Source organism: Marmota monax, unplaced genomic scaffold, assembly GCF_021218885.2.
Source record: "Marmota monax isolate L192 unplaced genomic scaffold, Marmota_monax_Labrador192_F-V1.1 WCK01_AAM20220418_F8-fsc00044, whole genome shotgun sequence".
Lineage (NCBI taxonomy): Eukaryota > Metazoa > Chordata > Mammalia > Rodentia > Sciuridae > Marmota > Marmota monax.
This window is the reverse complement of record NW_026695198.1, coordinates 6,199,577-6,223,691: the sequence shown is the minus strand read 5'-3', so window position 1 is coordinate 6,223,691 and position 24,115 is coordinate 6,199,577. Positions and strand designations below refer to the sequence as shown.

The following is a 24,115-nucleotide window of genomic DNA, read 5'->3' as shown; positions in this document are numbered from 1 at the left end:
AAACATCTTTTTTTTTTTTTTGTGACTTGTGGGTTTATTTCTTTGCCCATAGAATTTTGACACACAGATTTAAACTATTTAATGTCATCTGTCTCTGATTCTATGAATATGAACAAATTGTATCTAAATGTAAATGAACAAGTGCAAATGCATCTAATAGCAAATCAGATCTTTTCTACTAGGATGCCTTCAAAGACCATTTCTAGGTATTATAATTCTGTATAATTTCATTGTATTCAGACCACACAGAAGCACACTGGAAGCCATCCTTGAAATCTGGTAATTTGTAACAGGCACTACTATCAGTGGTGCAAGAAAATGTGGAAAAATGGTAGAGGCAGGACTGGAGCTCTGTTATGCTAATTCCATACACAAACTTGCACGATAAATGGATGCCCATGGTACAAGTTATGTGGGAGAAAACTGGAGAACTTATATAGTAGTCCTTTCATATAGCATTCTGGAAGGATGAATGCAAGTAGGGTAAAGAAACAACATTCTGATTCAAATCATGAGAGATTTTGGTCAAAGATGATTTAACCTGTTGTCCATGAGGAAGTTTTATTTTTCTGAGTTCATGAGGAAATGTTTTTCAATTGACAGTGTTTCTACATGGTTATGTCAAAGCAATTGACAAATTGTTATAAAGGGGCTGGGGTTGTGGCTCAGAGGTAGAGCGCTGGCCTAACATGCGTGAGGCATTGGGTTCGATCTTCAGCACCACATAAATATAAAATAAAGATATTTTGTGTCCACCTATAACTAAAAAATAATTTAAAAAATGTTATAAAGTATACCTAAGCTGTCAGGCAGTTGGTGGATAAATACCAGATGAAGAAGTTGCATGATTTTAAGTTATTATTCTCTTAGCCAGCAAAAAAAGTAATAATTCACTGTAATAGATATGTACTAGGAAAGAGCAAATGCCCAGTGAAAATATGAAAACAAAACAAAACCAAACTGAGGAATGAAGGGAAAATCTGACCATCTCTTTTTCAAACTATTGATTGATTTGATTTAAGTTTAAGGGAAACCTTGTGGGGCAAATGCTAACTATGTAATTATCAAAAGACATCAGAAGTCACGACTGGAAGGACATATGATAAGAAATACAGTAAGGAAGCCAAGAATCATACTTTACCAACATGTAAAACAAAAAAATCACATTTTCGTTTTGAGATTTAATATTTTATATCACTTAACAGTTTACAAAATATAAAGCATTCACATTACATTCCTAGGTTCTTTTCCTTTCTTAGTTTATTTACAGGTTTTTTTGAACTGGAGATGAGACTTGAGATCATTTGATCAAAAGACAAAACAGAATAAAACAAATCCAATTTTCCTTTTAAGATTTAGAAGAAAAAGTTGAAAAGATTTATGTGACTTTCCTTCCCTTAATTATTAGCAGAGGGAGGCAGAAGGTGTAGCTCCGTGGTACAGGACTTCCCTATTATGACGAGTCCCTGTGATTGATCTCCACACACACACACACACACTTAGCAGAGCTAGAGGTAGTACTCAGTTTCTCCAATTTCAAGTCTGCTCTTTTTTTAAATCCCATCATGTAATCTCACAACTAGCTTTCCTTCCCTTCTATTTTCTATAACTTCTTTGAAGTGTCTTTTACCTGTAGCAAATTTAGTAACTCTTCTTTTGCTGGATGACCTTCCTTTTAGAATCTTTGGATAACACATTACAAATGTAAGTATCTTGACATTTTAACATTAATTATATCTCATTTTCAGTATCAGCTAATCAATAAATTAATTGTCTGCATGATATAGCAGAGCCTTATGGATGCAATTACACCATATTCACAAGTCCTTTTTATTAAATTGGTTTACTTTAGCAAACTCTGTAATTGGCATACTTGCTTGTGTCATAAACCAAATAAATCAAAACTTTTAGAGATAAAATTAACTCTGAGTACAGCATAAAACATTTCCTTGTATAGCAAGCAGAAAATGATTTGTTCTTCATTTACTTTAGGAATGAAAACTTACATCTAATGCAGGTGGTGTGTTGCCTAAGACAAGGCAAGGGATGTGCTAACACACTCTGCCACTCAATTAAATAAAACTTCCTTCAAATAAAACAATTTCCCAAAGAGTCAACAGATGTATATTTTCTATTAGGATTTATGAGACCATCTGGTCTTGTAACTTCCAGCTGCATACTTTGCATTAAGTTTTGTCTTTAAAGCATCAAGTAATTTTAAATACAGTATATTTTATGTACAAATGTAAATATATTTAGGTTTACTCATGACTTTCTTTCAAATAAATTGTGCTTATGTTTGTAAACTAATGAAATTTTAATTTCTTCCATAAGAGACTAATTTTATTACCATAATATTTCATGATACTATGGCTGTTTCATGCTTAACTAATAAAATGCCTTCAAAGTATTGCTAAAGAAGTAAGATTTCAGGAACTCCTGTAAAGCTCTAATGAACCAATTAACTTGCACCATGTTCTCAGGTTTGTCTTTGAAAGTTGTTGCTATTTTTAATAGGACACCATAAGGACATCTGTATTCTCCTTGGTTCTTCTAGCACATAACATGAAAAGCTTGTTGAAATCAAGGTGAGAACAAACATCACAGCAGGAGAAAGGGCACTAACTAGTTCTGAAAAATATGGAACAGAATGCATTCAAAAGTGAGATAGTTAATGAATCAAACTCTATTGATAATATCACCTTTACATAGAGTAGAAAGCATTCCTTTGAAAATATGGTTCTCATAAGTTCTGAGGATAAGTTATCATCCAAACACAGCATTTTGCATTTACTTACAATCAATCCCAGGAGAAAACTTTTCAGTACCAGAAGGAGGTAATTCATAAGCCAGGTTTTCTTAAGGTGTTTAAGATAGGAAATAGCTTCAAATATTAGAAATTTTATTTTTCTGTCAGATATGTGCCTCTTTAATAAATTTAAAATTATCATTGTACTTAGAATTATTTATATTGTCTAAGCATCAACATGGATAATAATATTTAGCTTCAAAAATGTTCGTATGAGATGTAAAATATCCAGTAAAAAAAGGATGAATGCTCTGAATATCACTATAGGAAACCAAAAATGCAGAAACATGTTTGTTATTCAGCTTTTCATAGCTGTGACCAAAATACCTGACAAGAAAATTCAGAGGGAAAAAAAAATTTTAGTCCATGTTTTTTTCAGAGTTCTCAGTGCATAGTTGGCCAACTTTATTGCTCTGGACCTGACAGGAAGCAGAACATTATGTCAGAAGGGCAAGGTGGATAAAAACTACTGAGTGTATAGCAGCCAGGAAGCAGAGAGAGAATGGGAGAGAGAGAGAGAGAGAGAGAGAGAGAGAGAGAGAGAGAGAGAGAGAGTGAGAGAGCGTGCAAGGGAAGGACCAGGTACAGATATAGTCCAGGCCATCCTCCAAGTGACCTAGTTCCCCCAGCCACCCCACCTTCCTATAATTACCACCCAGTAATCCAGTCAAACTGTTAATCTACCATATGGATTAATCCACCAATGAGGTTACAGATCTCATAATCCAATCTTCTCACCTCTGAATATTGCTGCATTTTTTAACACATGAGCTACAAAGGGACATATTTAGATCTAAACCATAGCATAAAGGAAACGTTAAAAAGATAAATAAATAAAGGAAGCTATGAATGCCCAGATGCTGCTGAGATTTGAATACATTTAGACAAGTCATTCAGAGTTGAAGATGAATAGATGTGTGTAAAAGCAACTTTTAACTTTTTACTATTGACAAGAAATATATATAAGCAAAATATTAGAAATGATCAAATAGAAAAAAAAACATGTCAAAGTATGTCAGGCACAAGAATAGAAACAGGAGTGGTGCTCACAATATTAAGGAAAGTTGAATTTAAGATGAAAAGCATTAACTGAGACAAGCAGATTTTTTTTTTCATGACATTTTTGAAGTAGGTTTACGTGCATTCAGGATACTTTAACAACATTTTTTTGAATATCATTAGTAGGGTCAATTTATGAGAGAGGTATCTAATGTTGGGCTCTATAAACAAATAATGATGATATGCTAATTTATAGGAACACTGAAATTCTTAAGAGGAAACCCCATATTAACCATAATCTTTTACTGCAGTTCAACAGATCTAAAATTTAATAGCCAAATATAAAACAAAAATTTTATTTAGAAATTTCAAAATGATTTGACCCGATAAATATTTGGCAAAGAATTCAATGAAAATTAAGTGGAATGTCTAAACAAATATTAGTGACATTCTGTGTCAATATTTATGGAATATAAACACAGAAAATTATAGACTTCGTTATTGAACGCTTTTATTATTTAAAAAAAATGATAAACATAAATTAACAAAACAGGCAACTTAAGATGTTAGAGAAAAGAGAGCTAAATAAATAGAAAAGTCATGGGAAAGTCCTTAAAGAAATACAAGCTAATTGGGACATGGTGACATATACCTGTAATCCCAATTATTCATGAGGATGAGGCAGGGAAGTTGGAGGGAAGCCTGAGCAACTTAGCTTGATTTTGTCTAAAAAAAATAAAGAAAATAGATACAAATTCATGAATTGATGAATAAATCTAGTAGTTCACAAAATAAAGGAAGAAGTAATAAACATATACGTTATTATGTTGGTATATTATATAATACCTATTTAATTTATACAACATAGTAAAATATATAATGATAGAGCCTCTTTACTTTTTAAATATTCCCCAGAATTAGTTTCTAGTGATTTTTAATGTGTCTTTCATCATGTTTATAATATTAGTTCACATATTTCTAAAAATTTAGCCATCATCTCTCACTGCCTATATGAGCTGGTTTCAATCACATGACCACAATCCTGAGGAGCCAGAAATAATTTATACAGAGACTAATAAGAGACATTAAAATGAACCCAAAGATATACAGGTAGATACAAGCCTTAATGGAAAGCAGCTGGAATTCTAGTGGCTGAATTTTTTTAAAATTTATAATGTTCATTTTTTAGTGTTTTTTAGTGCATTATAATTATATATAATAATGGGTTCATTCTGACATTCATAAATGCATATAGCAGTTTTCTCCATTTCAATTCCCAGAACTTCTTTTCCTCTCCTCCACCTTCCCCTGATCCCCATCCTCTACTCTATTGGTCTTTTTTCTATTTATTTATTTAATTTTAATTCATGCATTATAGTTATATATAAAATTGGAATTGTGATATATACATATGTGTGTGTGTGTGTATATATATATATATATATATATATATATATATATATATATATCTCCATCCTCTTTTTTGGGGTGGTTCAGTGGAGTATAATTGTTTCTTTTATACTAAGTCCTTTGTTGTTGGTATCTCCTAGCTTCAGCACATAGGCTCAGTGTAATACAAGTGTTAATTTCAATCACTAATGCCTGGTCTTTTGCTGTAGGACTGATGCAATTATTCACTTTTGTAGAGCTGATGTCACATTGTGGGCTTTTCTGAGCCATCATTTTGCAATGGTTATCTGACTTTATTGTAGAAGTATATGTCCAAAAATGGGATCTGATATCCCCTCTAGTCATTCTTACTTGCAACATAATCATTTGTATCAGTTTTTTTCTCTCCTTTATTCTATGTGTTAAATTATTGTTGATATTTGAGCAGGGTATGTTGTGTGTGGAGGAAGTTGTGTTGTCTTTGTGCTGAGTTGGGAGTGTAGTTCAAGCATGGAATCTCTATCTTGTGAAAATAAGCAGAAAACAAGAAACAATAACAACAATTGTGATCAATATCCAGCATTAGAATCAATGTCTGGTGCCTACTATGGCATTGAAACCATTAATTACTGCAGAAAGAGGAATGGTGGAGTCAGCATTTAACAACAGAAAAAGCAGTGAACTGTGGTGAGCTAGCTCTAGCACTGAAGTATGCAGCAGGTAACTACAACCCCCAGTAAGAAGTAGCCACAATAAAGTGAATGGTAGGGGCAGTGATTATATAAATTAATCTTTAGTCTTAAAGATAGTAAAATTTCAGTTCACTAAGAGGAAGGAAACTGGGGTGGGAAAGTGAAAGAAGGTTTAAAATATTAAAAAGTGAGCACATATGTACTTCTGTGTAGCAGGAGAGGTAACAAGTGGTGTCTATAAAGAAGGAGGAGTAAAAAAACAAATAAAATAATTAAAATGAATAACGAGAGAGAGAGAGAGAATAAGCAAATTTGGTTATTGAAGGGGGGAAGAGAGAAAAGGAGTAATAAGAGAAAGAAAAACAAGAGCCAAAACAAACAAAATGTTAAACAAGAACACATGAATGATAAATGTTGCTCCTCTAAAATCAAAAGCAAGTAAAATAATACACGATTGAGTAAATTTTTAAAAAGTGAAAAAGCAAAAAAAATGTGATAAAAATAATAAAAAAGAATAGGTACAATGCACATATGTATATTTCATTAGCCAATCAACACAGCTACACAACAACACACACACAGAGACTGTATTGTCACAGTGACACACATAAATGCAATCCTTTACACTTAAATTCAAAGGAAAAAGGAGAAAAGTAGAAAAACAAATCTTAATAAAAAATCAAAGAGTCTCTCCATTGACGTGATCAAAATGATTCACAAGAATGGATTTTTGTTCAAAGCCAATACTATACTGTCCATTTTTTGGGTAGGCTATTTAACCCTTGGCGAGGGCTGGAGGTTATTAGAATTTAAATATAAAAATTTTGAAGAGATACAGTTCAAACATTGAAAGTGCATTTGTGTTGTTTAAACCCACTTCATTTGTAGCACATAGTTATCCTGCAGAGTAAAAAAAAAAAAAAAATGAGATGGCAATGAGAGTATGAATACACATCAGTGGTTTTTCTGGGGGACATCTTTTCCTATCAAGACAATTGCGGGAAGTTTAGTGTTGATTCCAATTCAAGTGAATCATCGTCTAAAAATATAAAGTCATAGTAGTCTTGGTTCCTTTTTCAGAACTAGGAATACTTTGCTGTAATGTACATATGCAATATAAAATCACAGGTTTGAATAAACCTATTGTCAAACTCCTGCCGTAACGAATTGTCATTTTATGTGTTTCTTTTAAATTATTCATTCTTTTTCTCTTCTTGCAAGCAAATAAGAAGTGTTCTTATAGTTTAGATCTTAAGTGTCGCCTAAAGATTCATGTATTAAAGGATTGCTTCTCAGTGTGGTACTATTGGAAGGTCATGGACACTTTAAGAGGTGCCCTAGTGGGAGTTCTTCCAATCACTGAGGGATTGCCTTTGAAGGGGATTGTAGGATTCCAGCCTCTTCTGCTTTTTCTCTTCCACTTTCTGACTGTGAGGTGAGTGGGTGTGCACTTCTGCCATGCTGTGTTGCTTTGCTACTAATCCAGAGCTATGGGGTCAACCAATCAAGGACTGAAGCATCCAAAATTGTAAGCCAAAATTAATCTTTTCCCTTTATAAGTTGATTATTTCAGATGTTGTCACAGTGACAGAATGCTGCATAATCCCCCAGATGGGTACCTCATAGTGGGATCTTTGCTGTGACTATACCTCATGATGTGGAAAAGTCTTTGGAATTGGTGCCTTTGGAAATGGTGTTCAAGAGGAAAAGTTTGGAGATGCAAGCTGAAAAAAGACGAGAATTCTCTAAGCTTAACAAGGGATTCCTTGTAAGGGACAGAAGACCCAAATGTGATAGGAATGTTGATAGGCAGTAAAGGTGATGCTGAAGAGGTTTCTGATGGAAATGAGGATTCTACTGGGAACTAGACTAGAAGTCACCTTTGTTACACTGTGGCAAAAAATTTAGATGTGTTTTGCCCATGCCTTAAGATTATGTGAAGCTGAGCTTAAAGGTGATGCTCTAGTTTATGTTGCAGGGGAAATTTCAAGGCAGTATAGCAAGCAGACAGGGGGATGTGTAGTACTGGCCTCTTTTATTTCAATTTATAGGGAGAATTGGGAGCCAAAAAAAGAGCATAGCAGAAATATTGGCAAAAATATTCATTGAGTGTGTACTTTATGCAAGAGCTATGCTAGATACAAAGGATAATTTGATAGGTAGGACTGAGCCTTCTTCTCAACATCTTCTTAGATGAAGGAGAGTAGTATGACAAAGTGTCACAAATTTCCATTTTATGCGCTCTCGGTAGTTCAGGAAAGACTTCGTGGAGGAGCTGGGCATGGTACCTGTTCTCAGATATGACCAAGTAAAGATGGAGCTGGTCTAGTTGCTATGAATTGTGCCTTAGAGAGAAGGCAAGATTCTGCTGCATAAGTAAACCAGGGAAGCAACTTGCTTGATTTAATAAGACCTAGCATAGCTCTAGGTCACCATTCACAGAGCAAAATCACATTCAGGGGCTGTGGAAGTCAAATAAGACTAAATGAGTAGCTAGATACAGGCACACATATATACACATGTACACACACACCATATTATGCTTCTTGAAAATGATCCATGTGGCTGTGTCTTCATCCACATCTCTTCTAGGTATATTGAAACACTCCATGAGTTATATATATGTTGATTAGAAATTTGACAATACTTTTGAGCCAACCTAAACTTACCTTATGTCTTTTTACCTTCAAGCCTAGGCACAGCTATCCAATCATTCAATAACAAATAATGCCACCATTATTTCCCTAGTTGCACAAGCCAGGAATCTAAGAGTTCATCTTGTTAGCTCTGCTTTTCTTTCTGTGCTGTAAGGTAGTACCAGCAGATTGGATGTCTAATTCCAACAGTCTGTATTAAAATCCTGTCCCTTATGTAAAACAGTTGTAGGACTTTGGACAAGTGAATGCAATCTCTCTGTGCTTTGGTTTCCTCAAGTTAACAGTAGAGATAATGACATAGGTTATTGTACAGTGTCAAATAGAACATTCACACAAAGCCTAAGATCAGATCTAGAGCATACATATGTATATATGAGCTCACAGAGAGTATAGCACACACATATTTAAGACCTATATGCATAAGTATAAAACCAAAACATTTACCAAATTAGTATGCTATTTAAATTCAAATGTTGTTCACCTAAGAACTAAGCACTATCAATCAAGGATTCTCTGCAATTTTTGTAGCAACTAGAGATAAATACCAAGGTAAATTAAAAAAAAAAAAAGATGTTCGAAATATAACATCTTAGCTGTCACATTAAAGTAGAGCTGCACTGTTACTGCAGTCCCGTGGATTGGTTCTGATCATGTGTTTCTCTCTATACCTACAATGTTATATACACTAACTCTTTGCTCTTGGGTTTTATGCATATGACCTTGTACATATTCTGTTGGTGCTTTGAAATGAATATATTCTAAAATTGCATCTTTAAAAAATAAATGAGAGATAATAAATGATGACAGTTTATCTGCAGTGCACTTTATCTACATTTTTTCCCATTTGAGGACTTGAAGGGGCAACATTTAGCTTATCTGGAAATGTTTTCCTGTACTGGGAGTATGCTTGTACATTGTTCAAAACCAGGAACCATACTTTATTTTCCCAAGAATACCTCATCTAATACCTTAATGTATATGTTCTCTGTAAATATTTATTGCTCAAACCCATTACTCTTCAGAAATAAAAGCAAAGTTTCATTACATGATTGTAATGTACTTTCTTTAGTTGTATCATATAAAATATTTTACTTACTTTTTTTATCACACAAATCAGCAAATATTTGCACATTTTTGACTATTAATAAAGTATTGGTTGAAGTAACAGAGTAAAAATCATGGGAAACATAAATATATGGGTCCCTTGGTATAATTTTATATCCCTGGGTATAATTTTATCTAGAATATTTTGATTTTGTTGTTAAGAAAAAATAGCAAGATAAACATTTTCAATGGCACACTTTTGCCACAAGTTTTTTACCAGAGCTGCCCAGTCAGTGTTCATTTTCATTGCCACCATTCTGCCCCCTTATTGAATAATTGTTTTATAGATTCATGAAACTCTTTGCTTGTTCTCTTGCTCCATTAAAGTGACTCAGTCTTTGAAATAACCCTATCTTTCTGTTAAAGTTGCATTTACAGGGCTGGGATTGTGGTTTAGCGGTAGAGCGCTTGCCTAGCACGGGTGGGACCTGGGTTCAATTCTCAGCACCACATAAAAATAAAGGCATTGTGTTGTGTCCATCTACAAAAAAAAAAAAAAAAAAATTCTCTCTCTCTCTCTCTCTTTTTAAAAAAATTTTTTTAAAAAGTTGCATTTACAGAAATCTTTCATTCAACGATGGCAAAACAGATAATGATGTGACAATTCATTGTTGCACCTTAGTTTTTCACCTTGCCTTGGTTTTCCTCGGATGAATTGATTTTGGATTTTGCAAAGACAAAGGCTTATTCTACTGAAAACAGAGATACAACAAAACGTAGAAGTGAAAATAAAAAATAACAACAGATGACCAATATGATAGTTACATCATTGCTACCATTTTTGAGTATTTTAATTCTGGTCTATTTTCAATGTCTTCATGACAATGAGCCCATATTTTATTTCATATTTGTGTGAAATTTTATTTTATTTTGCCTAATTTTATAGTGTTTACAGTTTATTGTGTTAACTCAAAATACTATCCTAAATTTGCTATCTATATTTACTTAATAATCTATCATAAGGCATATTCTTCTTGAATTTAATTTATATATGGTAAGTGAAGATTTGTGTTATCCTTACTATTTAATTAGAAATAATTTGCTAATTACCCAGTGCAAAAGACAGTAATCTATTCTTACCTTCCAACTTATACTGCCTAATGTAACATTTTAAATTTGATTACATATTTGGGGGTCTGTTTTTCCCACCAGTTTAAGGCTTTTAAAAAAGTTTTATATAAAATCATTTTACTCTCTGTGAAAATAGATTCCTACAACATTCTTCTTTTTCAAAATATCTTAGTTTCCATTCCATCTGTTTTCAGATGAAACTCTAGTGAGCATTTTTTTAAAATTCACATTTATTTGCAAAATGTTTTTCATATCATGCTTATGTTTTTTATTGTGGTAAAAGCATAGGACAAAATTTACCATCTTACCATTTTGAAGTGTCTATACAGCAATCTTTACTATATGTTCATTAGTGCAATAGAGAGCATTTACAGTGCATATCTCAGTTGGTCATAGATGTGCATGAAACAATTTGAGGAACCTCAAAATTTAATCATCCCACCTACAATGCTTCTGCTCTTTTCCTCATTATGACAAGTCCTTAAAACGTACTGTGTAATCAATGCCCTTGCTACCATTCTGCATCACTTACTCTGTGGCTCCTCTATAGTGTTTGCAGATGGCCTTGTATCCTACCTGTTGCTGTGAAAACAGATTCAGACACTTGCAATCCCAGCTGTCCTGACTGTGGGCCCTCAGCAAAGTTGCATTGACCAGAGGAAAATCTTTCTCGCTGTTGCTCTTGCTCTTGTTCCTTGCTCTCATTTGTGCATGCACACTTTGGCCATTAAAGAAGTAATCTAGATGAGCATCGGACTCCCCATCTCACAAATGCTATTGTGGATACTTATTTCCCCACAGACTGCAGGAGTAGAGGGCAACCTAGAGCATTTGCACCAGAATCTCGAAAGAAACACTCTGCTCAACGCAGCTACTCTGGCAAGAAAAAGGTGGACCTAAGTGATCCGCTTAATAGGTATGTATAGAAATATCTCATTTTTATAGATTACTTATTATAGGCTTCCATTCTGCAACTTATTTTTTTTATAGATACTACAGTTGGCTCGTTTACATGTAATTACGACAAACTATATGAAAAGGCACAAACACAGATGAATTCCATATGTTTGAATTCCATTTCTTCTGGAGCAGTATATCCAGGAAATTTATCTCAGTAAAGTGAAGAAAACTTCATGGCATTGATATTATTTTTGACTCTTTATATCACATCATCAGTGTTGATAATTTTCAAATTTATTTTGAAAATATGCAACAGCAAATCGTAAGAAAGTGGATACTATTTATTGTTCAGTTGATTTTTTGTTCATGAACAGAGTATTGCAAGGAAGGCTTAATTCATGGCCAAGGTAAAATATTTTTTTTTAATTCTTAAAAAATTGGGAAATAATCTTATTCTTTTAAAATCTCTTAGGACTTCTTTCCTTAAATTTATATACTGAGTTAATATGTAGTTATTCCTTTACAGAGTTTCTCTTCCTTATGTACTTGAATACTTGGAAAATAGCAAGTACATTGTACAATGATATGCCTAGTGGTTCTTTTTCGCCAAGTAAACTTTCAATAGGTGCTGGTGTAATTAAATAAAAAGAAACATTGCAATTCACAACTCCATGGACAAGGCAGTTTCTTTTTCTTGCAAGCAACTCTGGGTAGTGTCTGTTTTTCGTGGCTGGCTGCTAGGTGGGATTTTATTCACCTGTTAAATTTAAAATACACTGTTGGGTTCCATTTTCTCTACTGTATGAATTTGTGAAGTGTGTAGAAATGAGAAAGACACAGAGTCTGTCTTTTTGGGTTTAATGTCTAGGAAGACAGGTAGTGTGTGATATGGAGGATGAAGATTTTAGAATCAAGCACACTTAAGTTCGAATACTTTTCCACTGCTTGATAACTATACAAATGATGTCAAATTTCCAGGTCTGTTTCCTCTGCTGTTAAGTGGGCATGTAATACTTACTGTACATGGTTATTGTGTTAACGTGGAATATATATCTAAAGTAACCTAGTACTAATATAGTAATTAGCATAGTATAGTTATTCCATAAAACACAGAATAATAGTAAATGCTGTTATAACATTATATACTAAATATTCTTTTAAAGACAACAATATTATCTCATTGAAGGCATTCATATACAGGTATGAACCTGATCAAAATAACGAGTAACTCAGAACAATGAATGTTAGTTCTAACTGGGGACCTTGGATGGACTATATAGAGGAGATATCTCAAAGAATAAGCTAAGATTCTCATAGAATTTAAGGGAGTTCCTATCATTCCTAGAAAGAACAATGTAAGGAAAGTTAAAGGAAAGGAAAGTGAGAGGTGTGTTTGGAGAATGGTAAGGATAGTGATTAGTGAGTTTGGTATGTTTATGGATGGACAATTTTCTTGGAAGAACACTCTAAAAGAAGATCAAGGCAAAGAGTGGAGAGCCTTAAATCCCAGGATAAGGAAACAAAATTTCCTCCAAGTGTTCCTGGAGCGAATTCTTGCAAGGTATTAGAATATTGACCAGGAGATGCAGCCCCTGTTAGAACCATCGTTAAATAATTAAAGGGTTGGAAAAAAATCACTTGGCCCTTTAATTTGGCATTTTATTGTTTTTTTTTTTAATTGACTCCAGCAGGTGGTGTGTCTCACTAGTGCACTCCAGCAGGTGGTATGTTTCATTAGAAATGAGTGTTGGACTCCCATTTTAGAAGGACAATCCCGTGTCTTATAAGATGTTAATGAGTGTCTGGCTCTTGTGTAATATGGATAATGACATGCATTACCTGCCTTCTGTCCTGGTTCACAGCCATGCCCAGGTTCTACCACAAAGACTTATTCACTTGTTTTAGGATCAATGTTCTTTTCTAATTTCATCTGAACTCTTACGTCTCTGGGTGGCCTTACTAAAATTCTGTTTCTGTGTTTCCTCAATACTCAGCTAAATATTTGTTGGTTTCATTTTTTAGCTTTCTGCCAATCTTATGGGACTTTTACTTTCAGTTCAATATATCATTTTTCAGTTTAGGATAACAAGGTAACAAGAGCTTTCTTTTGTCTTCTAGTGAAAGGGTACCATTGTTAAGGGTACCATTGTTGTTCAGACCAGAGGGGCTCAGATCCCCTTGATCAATATATACAGATCATTTAGGATGCAATTTCACTTTGCTTTCTCTGTGTTCATCTTTCTTGTATTTTTTCTGTCCTTTTATCCTCATTTAAAAAAATTCCATCTTGATTACAATTCAAGACTTCCTTTCAACCCACTATTTAGGAATTAAAAATCAATTCATCTTGATAAATCTTACTATCTTCCCTTAGGATTGAACTCAAGCAATATGCTGAGTTTCATGTTTTCAATACAAAAGTGAAATATAACAACATCCATAATGTCTGTTTTCTTTCTTTCTTCTCCTCCTTCTCCTCCTCCTCCTCTCCCTCCCCACCCTGCTTCTCCTCCTTGCAATAAACTTCCAAAGTAGTCTTTTTTTTTTTTTTTTTTTTTTTTTTGCTTCTGTGCTCTGCCTCCACATTGTCTAAAGCACAAATCTGACCATGTTCAAGACAACCTACTGTTGCCCATGAATGAAAAACAGTCTGCATAGTTCTTAGGAGCCTGAGCATTTTTCTTTTTTTTAAATCCTGATTTGCATCCCATCTGAGCAATTTACCGGTGACACGCTGTGGGCATGTTAACAACCTTCTCGGCTACAGTGTTCTCATCTGAGATGGAGGGCTAAAGTGTCTCCAAGCACTGTTGGGCATGTTGAGTGACAGGACAGGTTCTTCAGCATCAATAATCTTGCCTGGAATAGGGAAGGTGCTTATAGTGACTTGAAACAGGAGGTGGATAAAGGCTTGGTATTCTCTTCACACAGCTCTTCTGACTAGTTCTCAACTCCACCCTCAGGCAGAAGTCATCATCTTATTTATTTATCCATGAAAAAATTTTTGACAATAACAGTGATTTTAATTTTCATTCTATGTGAGTTTTTTTAGTATTTTCTATATTTTTTTCTGATCAAGAATCAACCAGTGGAAACTACTTTTTAAATAAAAGAATCAATTTTTCTTATGAATTTTGATGATTTTTTCTTCTATGCTTTTGTATTGGACATTTTTCTAAAATGAAATATGCAATTTTTATTAAGAGGAACCTATTAAAAAGAATATATTGAAAATATAAATGATTATTATAATTAAAAGTTCATTCTTATGAGTAAAGGTAATCTTTTCTCCCCATTTTTTGTTCAGAGTACAAGTGACTTTTTTCTCATAAGTAACCACATTCTAAAGTAGTATATAATCCTTTCTAGGGACAAAACATTTTTACTACATTTTAAATTTTATTTTAGTGTTGTAAAAATGCTTAAGATGAGAAAATGAGATCTTCCTGTCTACCTTTTTTTCCCCCTAGTACTGGGGACTCTCTATTACTGAGCTATATCCCCAACACTTTTTATTTTGATACAGGGTCTCACCAAGAGACTGGCCTTGAATTTTCAATCCTTCTGCCTCAACCTCCCTAGTAGCTAGGATTACAGGTGTTTGCCCCCACTTCATGCTTAGTCCTCATAAATTTTAAGTATTGCTTGTCTATTTATTTGTTAGTAGAAATTTAAGGTGTTTTAATATCTTTGTTAATGTGAATAAAGGTGCAATGAACCTGGGGGGTACAGTTTCTCTTCAAGATCCTAATTTCACTATTTTTGGAAAAATACCCAGAAGTGAGATTTCTAGAACATATAATAGTGCTATTTTTGAAAACTTTTTAGGAACTTCTGTACTGTTTTCCACACTGGCTACACTATTCTACATTGCCACCAACAGTGTATAATACTCACCAATGATAGTAATTATTATTTTTTTAATATTAGTATCCTAACAGGTATTAGGTGATAGATACGTCATTGTGGTTCTAGAGGACATTATGTTAAGTGAAATAAACCAGTTGCAGAAAGATACTACATGATTCCATTTTCATGAGGTGTTTAAAACAGTCCAATTCACAGAAATAGAGAGTAGAATGGTGATTTCTAGGGTTTCAGGGGAAGAGGAAATGGGGATAATTGCTCAATAGGCTTAGAAGTTCAATTATGCAAGACAATAATTTCTAGAGATTTACTGCATAGCATAGAACTTACAGAAAAAAATATGGCATCATGCTCTTAGAAATACATTAAAAGAGACTGGGATTGTAGCTCAGTGGTACAGCGCTTGCCTAGCACGTGTGAGGCACTGGGTTTGATCTTCAGCACCACATATAAGTAAATAAAAGAAAAGCATCATGTCCATTCACAACTAAAAATTAAAAAAAAAAGATAAGCAGGAATACATTAAGAGGCTAGATCTCATGTTAAATTCTTTTTTTTGTTGTTGGTTCTTTTTAGTTATATATGACAACAGAATCCATTTTGACATAATATAAAGGCATGGAATATACGTTGTTCTATTTCTTCTTGTCCTTCCCTCTCCCTACCCCATGATTCCTTTCTGCTATTGTTCTTTTGGCCACTTACCCATAGTTTTTTTTTTTAAATTAATTTCCTTTGGATGTATACAATGATGAGATTCACTATGGTATATTCATATACATACATAAGGTATTAATCACAAAAGTGAAGGATAAAAGTTAAAATGAGCATGTACAAAAGAACATACAGAGATTTCTGGAGATGATGGATATATTTAGTGCCTTGATTCTAGTATTACAGTGTATACATCATTCAAATGAATTAAATATATAGAGCTTTAAATATTAATTATGCCTCAATAAATGTAAAAATGTAGTGCTATTGACTATAAGTACACTGTTGTTCTTATTAATCCTCTTGATACAGATATTTCTTGCTTGCTTACTGGTATATTCTTTTCCCTGAGAATGTGAGAAACCTAATGGAAGGAAGCCCCTTATCTTCTGTACCTACCTATCTTAGCATAACATGCACCCCACACTTAATCATATAATTTCAAATGCCATACAACATCTGGTCTTGCCCATACCAGCCACTCCATGTTCCCACATTTCATAGTTTGAGTCTTGGCTAGGTCTTCATACATTCACCCAGGTTTCTCTGTGATTAAGTTCCTTTTGATTAGACACTGAGGATTTACAGGAGAGAGCACTATACAAATAAAATGTGTCCAGTAATTTTTATTAATATTATACATCTTATTAATATTATAGTTATTAGCACTTTACACTTGGGCGCCTGCATTGATTTAAACAGCACTATAGTAGGAGCTGGGTTTTGTGGCCACTATTGATTCATGGTGCTGTAGTTCACAGTAGGGAACACAAGAGTTGTCTAATGACCATCATGCTGCTGTTTGTAACTTCTCTTATTTTTCAATGTTTCCCTATTGTAACTTCCCTAACCAATGTTAAGATCTGTAAAATATCTCTGATTTAGAAATTGTTTTTATAAGCTCATAGGATGTATTCTTTTTGGCAAGGCATTTTCTCATTTAACAACAGAAGACGTATTTCAAATAGAACAAAGTGAAATGATTTTGAAAGTCACAATGGCTTCTCAGGCATTAAGTTTTAAAAACTAGAAAATAGTTGAAAACTTGAGACACAGATATCACATCAACTAAATCAAAGCCATAAAAACTGTTTTTTAACAATATGTCATATGCATAGATGTCGGGAACTTTCATTTCTATTTATCAATAAGTTATTTGCTGTGATTTTTGAGGATGTCAGTTAAGCTCTAAGAAACATTGTCAATTCACACAAAAACTTTTTGATTTTTTAAAAATTATCAACAGTACTAAGCTATTTTGTGTCTGGTTTGATATCCGATTTTTGTCATAGTATCCTTATTCTTAATTTAGTTCTTGCCATGAATTTATAATAGAGCAAGGATCTTTCCCACCTGGGTACTGTATAATATGTAATATCTAATTTGTCACAGCTTTTTCAATGTGTAAATTGAAATGAACAATTCATTAGCAAAAGACACACTTTGAGGTTTAAATAATATGTCAAATGTATACGAAATGCAACATGACATTCCCTTGATTTCATAAAAATCCCTATCATTTTAGATAAACTACATAAAGCAGATGTGATACTGGATTATCATTTTATATGCCATTTAATTTTAATTTCAAATTCCAGTCATACCTTTTTCTTTTAGGATTATACAGAACACCAATCACACTGCTTTGTATATTCAAAATGTCAAAGGAATATTTGTTGATGTTTAAAAAACTTCCTGCGACTTTTATTTTCCAACATTTCATTTGTTTCTTAAAACAGGCAACAAGACAGCTTGAACTCGGATGACGATGCTACAATTGTGTTGCTTCTGGCCAAAACAAAGTTTTTCCAGGATTTCAGCAATTTTGCAGCAGAAATTCAGAAAACCATTACAACTCTCAAAGAGCAGGTTTGTTTTCTCTGCCAAGTAACAAGTCCTTGTTGTGTGGACTGGAACAAGTAAACTTAAAAAAAAAATCTGTCTAACATTTTCAAAGTCTTAATGCAATATCAAGATGATAACTACATAGATAAGGAGTCTTGTCATAGTCAGAGCTGCATCAGGGCGAGAAGAGGTAGGGGAAGCCCTCACCACCAAGATGCAGAATGCCTATTCCACCCAATACCAATGTCTTCAATGCACATGAATTTGGGTGGTCAGGAGCCCTGTGTTGTGTTTCTGAATTCTTCACCAGCACATTTCTGAATAATTGAGTTTGGGTGCTCTCTTTATCTCTAGAAAATACAGATAATTTTCAGTGGCACAACATGTTCTTTTCTTATCCATTTTTTTTTTTTTGATGGAGTCAAGGAAGCTTCTAATGATTACTGGTTTTTCTGGCTTTCCTTTTCTTAAAAGTTATTTTTAAATTTCCCATACTCCTCTGCAATTTTGCTTCTTTTCTCAGTTGTTCTGGCTCCTGCTTTGATTTTTCCCTACAGTTTGGAATGAATCAGTAGAGGGATTTGGCTAGTATTAGGAATGGCAATCAAGATGTTTGCATTTAGAAATGCAAGCCTGGTTTCTTTCAAGGCATGGTTCCAAGCTCTCTGTTCCTTAGACATCAACATCAATGTGAGGCATACACTTTTCCTCACACTATCAAAAACCTTGGACGAGTATGTGGTGAGCCCAGGATTTGCTTTTTGGAAGTTCTGTTCTTACTCGTTGTTTTGGCAATACATTTAATCATTCAGACCTACTGTCCTTATCTGAACTTTGAGGGCTATTGTGAGGATCAAATGAAATTACACAGCAGAAGTATCGTAACTGTTCTTTTCTGGAGATGTGTCATTGCCCACTGGGTATGCTCCACCAATAGGCTGGCACTACAGTGCCAGGTGGGCTGTACCACATTCCACAATGGTGTGTGCACATCAGTGTCCTTCCTCTGATTGCGATGCCCCATTATTGACACATACCCAATGTGAACCTAAGCATAAATCTGAAGGAGGAGAGGCTTTGTTTATAAGAGGGCTAATATAAAATATTGTGGAATGGATGGAGTGGCCTAGGGCTCTGCATTTAGAAATCCTATTTGCAGAGAGTGATTATGTCAGAGAAGAGAGAAGGTAAAATAGAAGGAAGAGTTCTTGGTGTTAGGCTAGAGAAGGTGAGCCTAGTCATTTCAAAATTAGTCTGTCCATCTTTAGCAAACTCTTTTTCTGTAAATTTATTTTATGATTTGCAAACATAGGTAGACTCCATAAGCAACATTTCGGTCCAGTTTGGTCTATATATTGGTGGTGATAATTTTATTTTTCATACATGTAGGGTAGTGACTGAAAGCATTGATACCCAAAGACTGCATTAGATGACCTTTCTCAGTTCTAATAACATTCTGAATTCATACATATCTCTAAATACATCAAAATTGAATGCTTTTACCCTTTAATACTCTGTCTCTTCCTTCCCATTGAAAATTTCTTAATAGTTGAGACTATTTCACTGAGGAATTTTCATTGATGCAAAGTAGTTCATGTCCAAAAATAACCAATTTCTTTGTGTTGGAGCAAAGTTAGCTCTGGATCTGTCAGGAGTCCAAGGTGTGTGACAGGTTAGTCAAGGTTAGAAAAGGGAGTAAGAAGATGCTATGATCTCTAATATGAGTCAGAGGATTACTTGAGTCCTGGCCAGGCAAAACAGATGGGAAGAGGTTACAGTGCTTCACGGTGCCTTGTGCACATTGAATGTCAGAGAGAAATTGTCCATCAGATTGGATATAAATGCGTAAGTAAACATGACATAACACCAGCAGTGAGGAACATTGACTGAAGCCAGAAATCAGCCCAGATCATCCAAAAGGAATTGGGAAAAATAAAGAGCTAAGAGTGGAAAGCAGAGATAAGCTGAGCTAATTTCTTGGGAGGCCCTCAGGTGTAACTACACTGGAGCCAGGCGAGTGCCCAAAGGTGGATGGGAACAATGAAGAGAGACTTTCTGGGGACAAAGGATCTTTTCAGATATAGCAAACTCTTAGGATTTTCAAATTTTGCATGTGCTTCTCATTTCTCATTTGCTGTATAAAGACATGAGTTGTAACAGCCCATGTTGAAAAGCTGGTTGTGAAAGTGAGCATGTCAGATGGAAAAGGGCATTTCTGAATGTGCAGATATGCAACTCTGTGGTTTTTCTATTACTCATTGGAGTGGATGCAATAAGTCCTGTGAAGAATTGTCTTTAAACAAATCTTTGTTTTATAAAAAATAAGCACAGAAATAGGTTTTGATGCAAGAAGTCAGGGAATTCACAACAGCCAGAGGAATAGCTGCTGGATTTGCAGGGCTCACTAGGAAGCCACAGCACATCTCTGAAATCTTTGCTGGATCCTCAAGTTCAGTCCTTGTGTAGGCATCTGCTGACAAATGTGCTTCAGAATCATAATGGCTTTTCCTTCTGAACCTTATATGAATGTCTCTCGTTGGTAGATTCTAACCCAGAACCCCAGAACCATGGAGGGAAGGATTAGCAATGATCCACTGAAATCTGTGGGCACGGTGGGTGCTTATGAAGAAAGCTGACAATAGAAAAACCTCTTTCTAGGGAAGATTATGTGTTTCACTGTGACTTGGTGTTTGGTTAGGTATTGTGAAAGACAAAATGCTTGTTCTGATTGTCAGGTTCTTAAATTTATTTTTGATTGACACCTAAAAGCATACATATTGATGGGCTATAGTGATCATTTAATACATGTATACAATATATAATGATCAAGTAAGTGTAATTAACATTTTTATCTCCTCATTTATCATTTCATTTTCCTCTCTTCTTATTCTTTTAAAGATAAATAATAATTTTAACCTAAATTGATCACAATTATGTATAGAACATATAGATGTTCCTTGATTTATCATGGGGTTATAACCCAATAAATTCATCAGAAGTTCAAAATATCATAAATTGCAAATGTCCAACCTATCAAACATCATAATTCACTGCAGAATATTGTTTCTTTCCTCTTAGAATGCTTGGGCTCACTGGGGAACTGCAGCTCCCTGCCCCTGCTCAGCATCATGAAGGAGGAAGATATCATGTATAGCTAGGCCAGGAAACATCAGAATTTAAAACATGAAGTACAACTTTTGAATGAATATTGTTTGTACTCTATAGTAAAGTAAAAAAAAAATGTAAGTTGAACCTGCATAAGTCAGGGGCCATTGATACACAAATAGATAATGGAGAGAGCTATGGAAATCATTAGGTTGACTACTAAAACTTATTGATCTAATTTAGATCCTTTTTTTAAAATTATGAAAGGCCAATATTAATAATAAGTCCAAGAAAGAAAAGAATGAGACGTATCTCAGAAAATCCAGCCCCATCACATTATTGAACATGTACATGAAGATGAATGAGAAAAAATGAACCTAAGTTATTTCAGAGGCTTTCAAAAAGAGAGTCAGGTAATGTTGTTACTAAAGTGACAATTATAGTAGGTGAAAGTTAAGTTTTAAACGGTTATGAAATCTGTAAGAAACTGAAAAATGTCCAGTGTGGCTGCAGATCATCTGACCAAGAAAGGGAAAAAAAGGCATGAGATGGTTGGGTGGAAGAATTCTAGATGAGACCTCCTAGGACCATGTGGATGATGTTCTCCTGGGCTCCAAGTGAATGAGGGAGCTGTTAGGAGAATTTAGCACTGCTCTGGGTTTGCGTTTAAGGAATGCAATCTGATGTTCCTATGAGAGTTGAACCAAGGAATATAAAAATAGCCTTAATAACCTGCTGTTGTCACCCAGGGGTGTGATGATATATGGATTACACTATGGTGATGATCTTAGAAAAAAGAAAAATGGACACTTTTTGGAGATGTAATTGTTTAGTGGTATAAGCAGGACCTGTTTACTTATGTGTCATTGCAATTCCACCTTAAAGCAAGGCTTCCACTCTAGCTGGGGTTTTTAGGATGAACCTCCTGAGAGTTCTCCTGTGCTATGGACAGAGGACAGTGAACTTCTTATACAAGGAGAGTCCTGAGGTTTGGGGGGCACCTTCCTGAAAGAAGGCCTGGGACAATGAGAATAGTGAATGCACAGTTATTTTAGAAAGAGGAGCCCACCAAGATTTGAAAGAGGCAGTTACCTGAGAATATTTTAAAAGGCAACAAGAGGGTATTTATGCTTGTGAGGTCATCCTGGGATTATCAGGACACTGTAGGAGGCAAAGATACAGGCAGGGAATGATGTTTAGAAGCAGCCATGCTAAATCAAACCCTAATGGTGGGCTGCTCCATGTTTCTTTCCTGTGTCTTCATTGGGCTGCATGTTGACTGTCAGAGAAGACAGTGTTAGAGGGCAATCAAAGAAGACAATTAAGTTCTCCAAGTGCAGTGTACTTAAATTAGATATAAATACCCCAAAGAAACTTTGGGAATTAACAAATACATGGAAATTCAATGAAATGTTACTCATAATAAATCACAAGAGAAATGAGAATATTTTCTGAAGTGAGTGAAAATGAACGCCAAACACAGAAAACAGACGGATGGATGTAGTTAATTCAGTGCTTGTGGGGAAAAAACATTAAAGGAAAAATATCTCTAATCAATAATCTACTATTTTCCATTAAGAAACATAGAAAGAGTGACCTAAACTGAAAACAAACAGAAAGAATTAAATATTGCAGAGTGGATAATAATGAAATAGAAAACCGAAAGTGTAAGAAAGTCAACAGAAACTAAAGCTTATTCTTTGAAAAGATTAACAACAAAGTTGAGATACTTCAGTTAGATTGATAAAGAGAAAATTCAAATTACTTAAATCAGGAACAAAGAAAGAAACATCACTACTGACATAATAAAAAAATGATTTTAACACTGTGAACCATTGTCTATGAACAAATGGAGATAACTTAGATAAAATGCATAAACTCCTATGAAGATGTGAACTACTAACATGAATTTAAGAAGAAATACAAAATATAAATAGACCTAAACAGCAGCTGATTGAATCAGTAAAACAAGAGACAACCAAACAAAACTTCACAAAGAGAAACCTAGACTGAATGAACCCAAATAGCTTCCTTGATGAATTCTTTCAGAAATTTGAACAAGTCTTAGCACCAGTACTTCACAAAGTCTCCCCAACAATGAGAGAGAGAGACAAAGATACTTTGAACTTTTTCTATGAGGCTGACATTATGCAAATACCCAGACCAAAGATATCAGAAAAAATCTACACACTTATACCTCTTATGAAAAAATCCTTGGCAAAATACTAGTCAACTGAATTCAGTGATTTATATGAAGGGTTTTGAACCTTGACTAAGAGGGATTCATCCCAGGAATTCAATACACCTGAAAAATCAATTAATTGAGCATACCATCTTAAGAGAACAAAAGACAAAACACCTAGTAAATTTGGAAAAATCATTTAATAGAATTAAATATCCTTTTGATATAAAAATAAAGGTAGAATAGAAGGGAATTTTTTCAACTTGATAGAAGCTATCTGAAAAAACCTCATGTAACATCATATTTAATGATAAAATATTGAATGTTTTCCTTCTAAAATCAGGAATAAGACAAAGATGTCAATTCTTGCCACTTCTACTCAAGAATGTATTATAGGTTTTAGCCATAGCAATTGGGCAAGAAAATTAAATGAAAGGCATCAAAATTAGAAAGGAAGAAGTAAAATCATCTTGAGTTATAGGTGATATGATCTTGTATGTAGAGAATTCTAAAATGTACCATTTTTATTTACCAATTTGAGTGTTATTATAATAGTTTATTAGACCTAAAAAGCAAGTCTTTTATTATTGCGTGATACAAAGTTAATATACAGAAGCTAATTATATTTTTTTGCACTTGGAATAAGCAACCTGGAAAAAAAATCGAGACATTCCATTTATAATTGCATCAAAGCTAGGAAAATATTCAAGAATAAAACCAACAAAGAACTATAAAACTTTAATTATGCAACTCATAGAATGTAGTGGAAAGAAATTTAAAA

The 24,115-nt window shown here is 34.1% G+C and overlaps 1 protein-coding gene across 1 annotated transcript in view; it reads left to right on the top strand.

Moving 5' to 3' along the window:
* Pxdnl (peroxidasin like) overlaps positions 1-24,115 on the top strand; it is a 471,071-nt gene that overhangs the window by 435,452 nt on the left and 11,504 nt on the right. The window contains exons 20-21 of the mRNA XM_058573993.1: positions 11,523-11,637; positions 17,942-18,071. Of these exons, the coding sequence (XP_058429976.1) occupies positions 11,523-11,637; positions 17,942-18,071 (245 nt within the window). The remainder of the gene's footprint in view (positions 1-11,522; positions 11,638-17,941; positions 18,072-24,115) is intronic.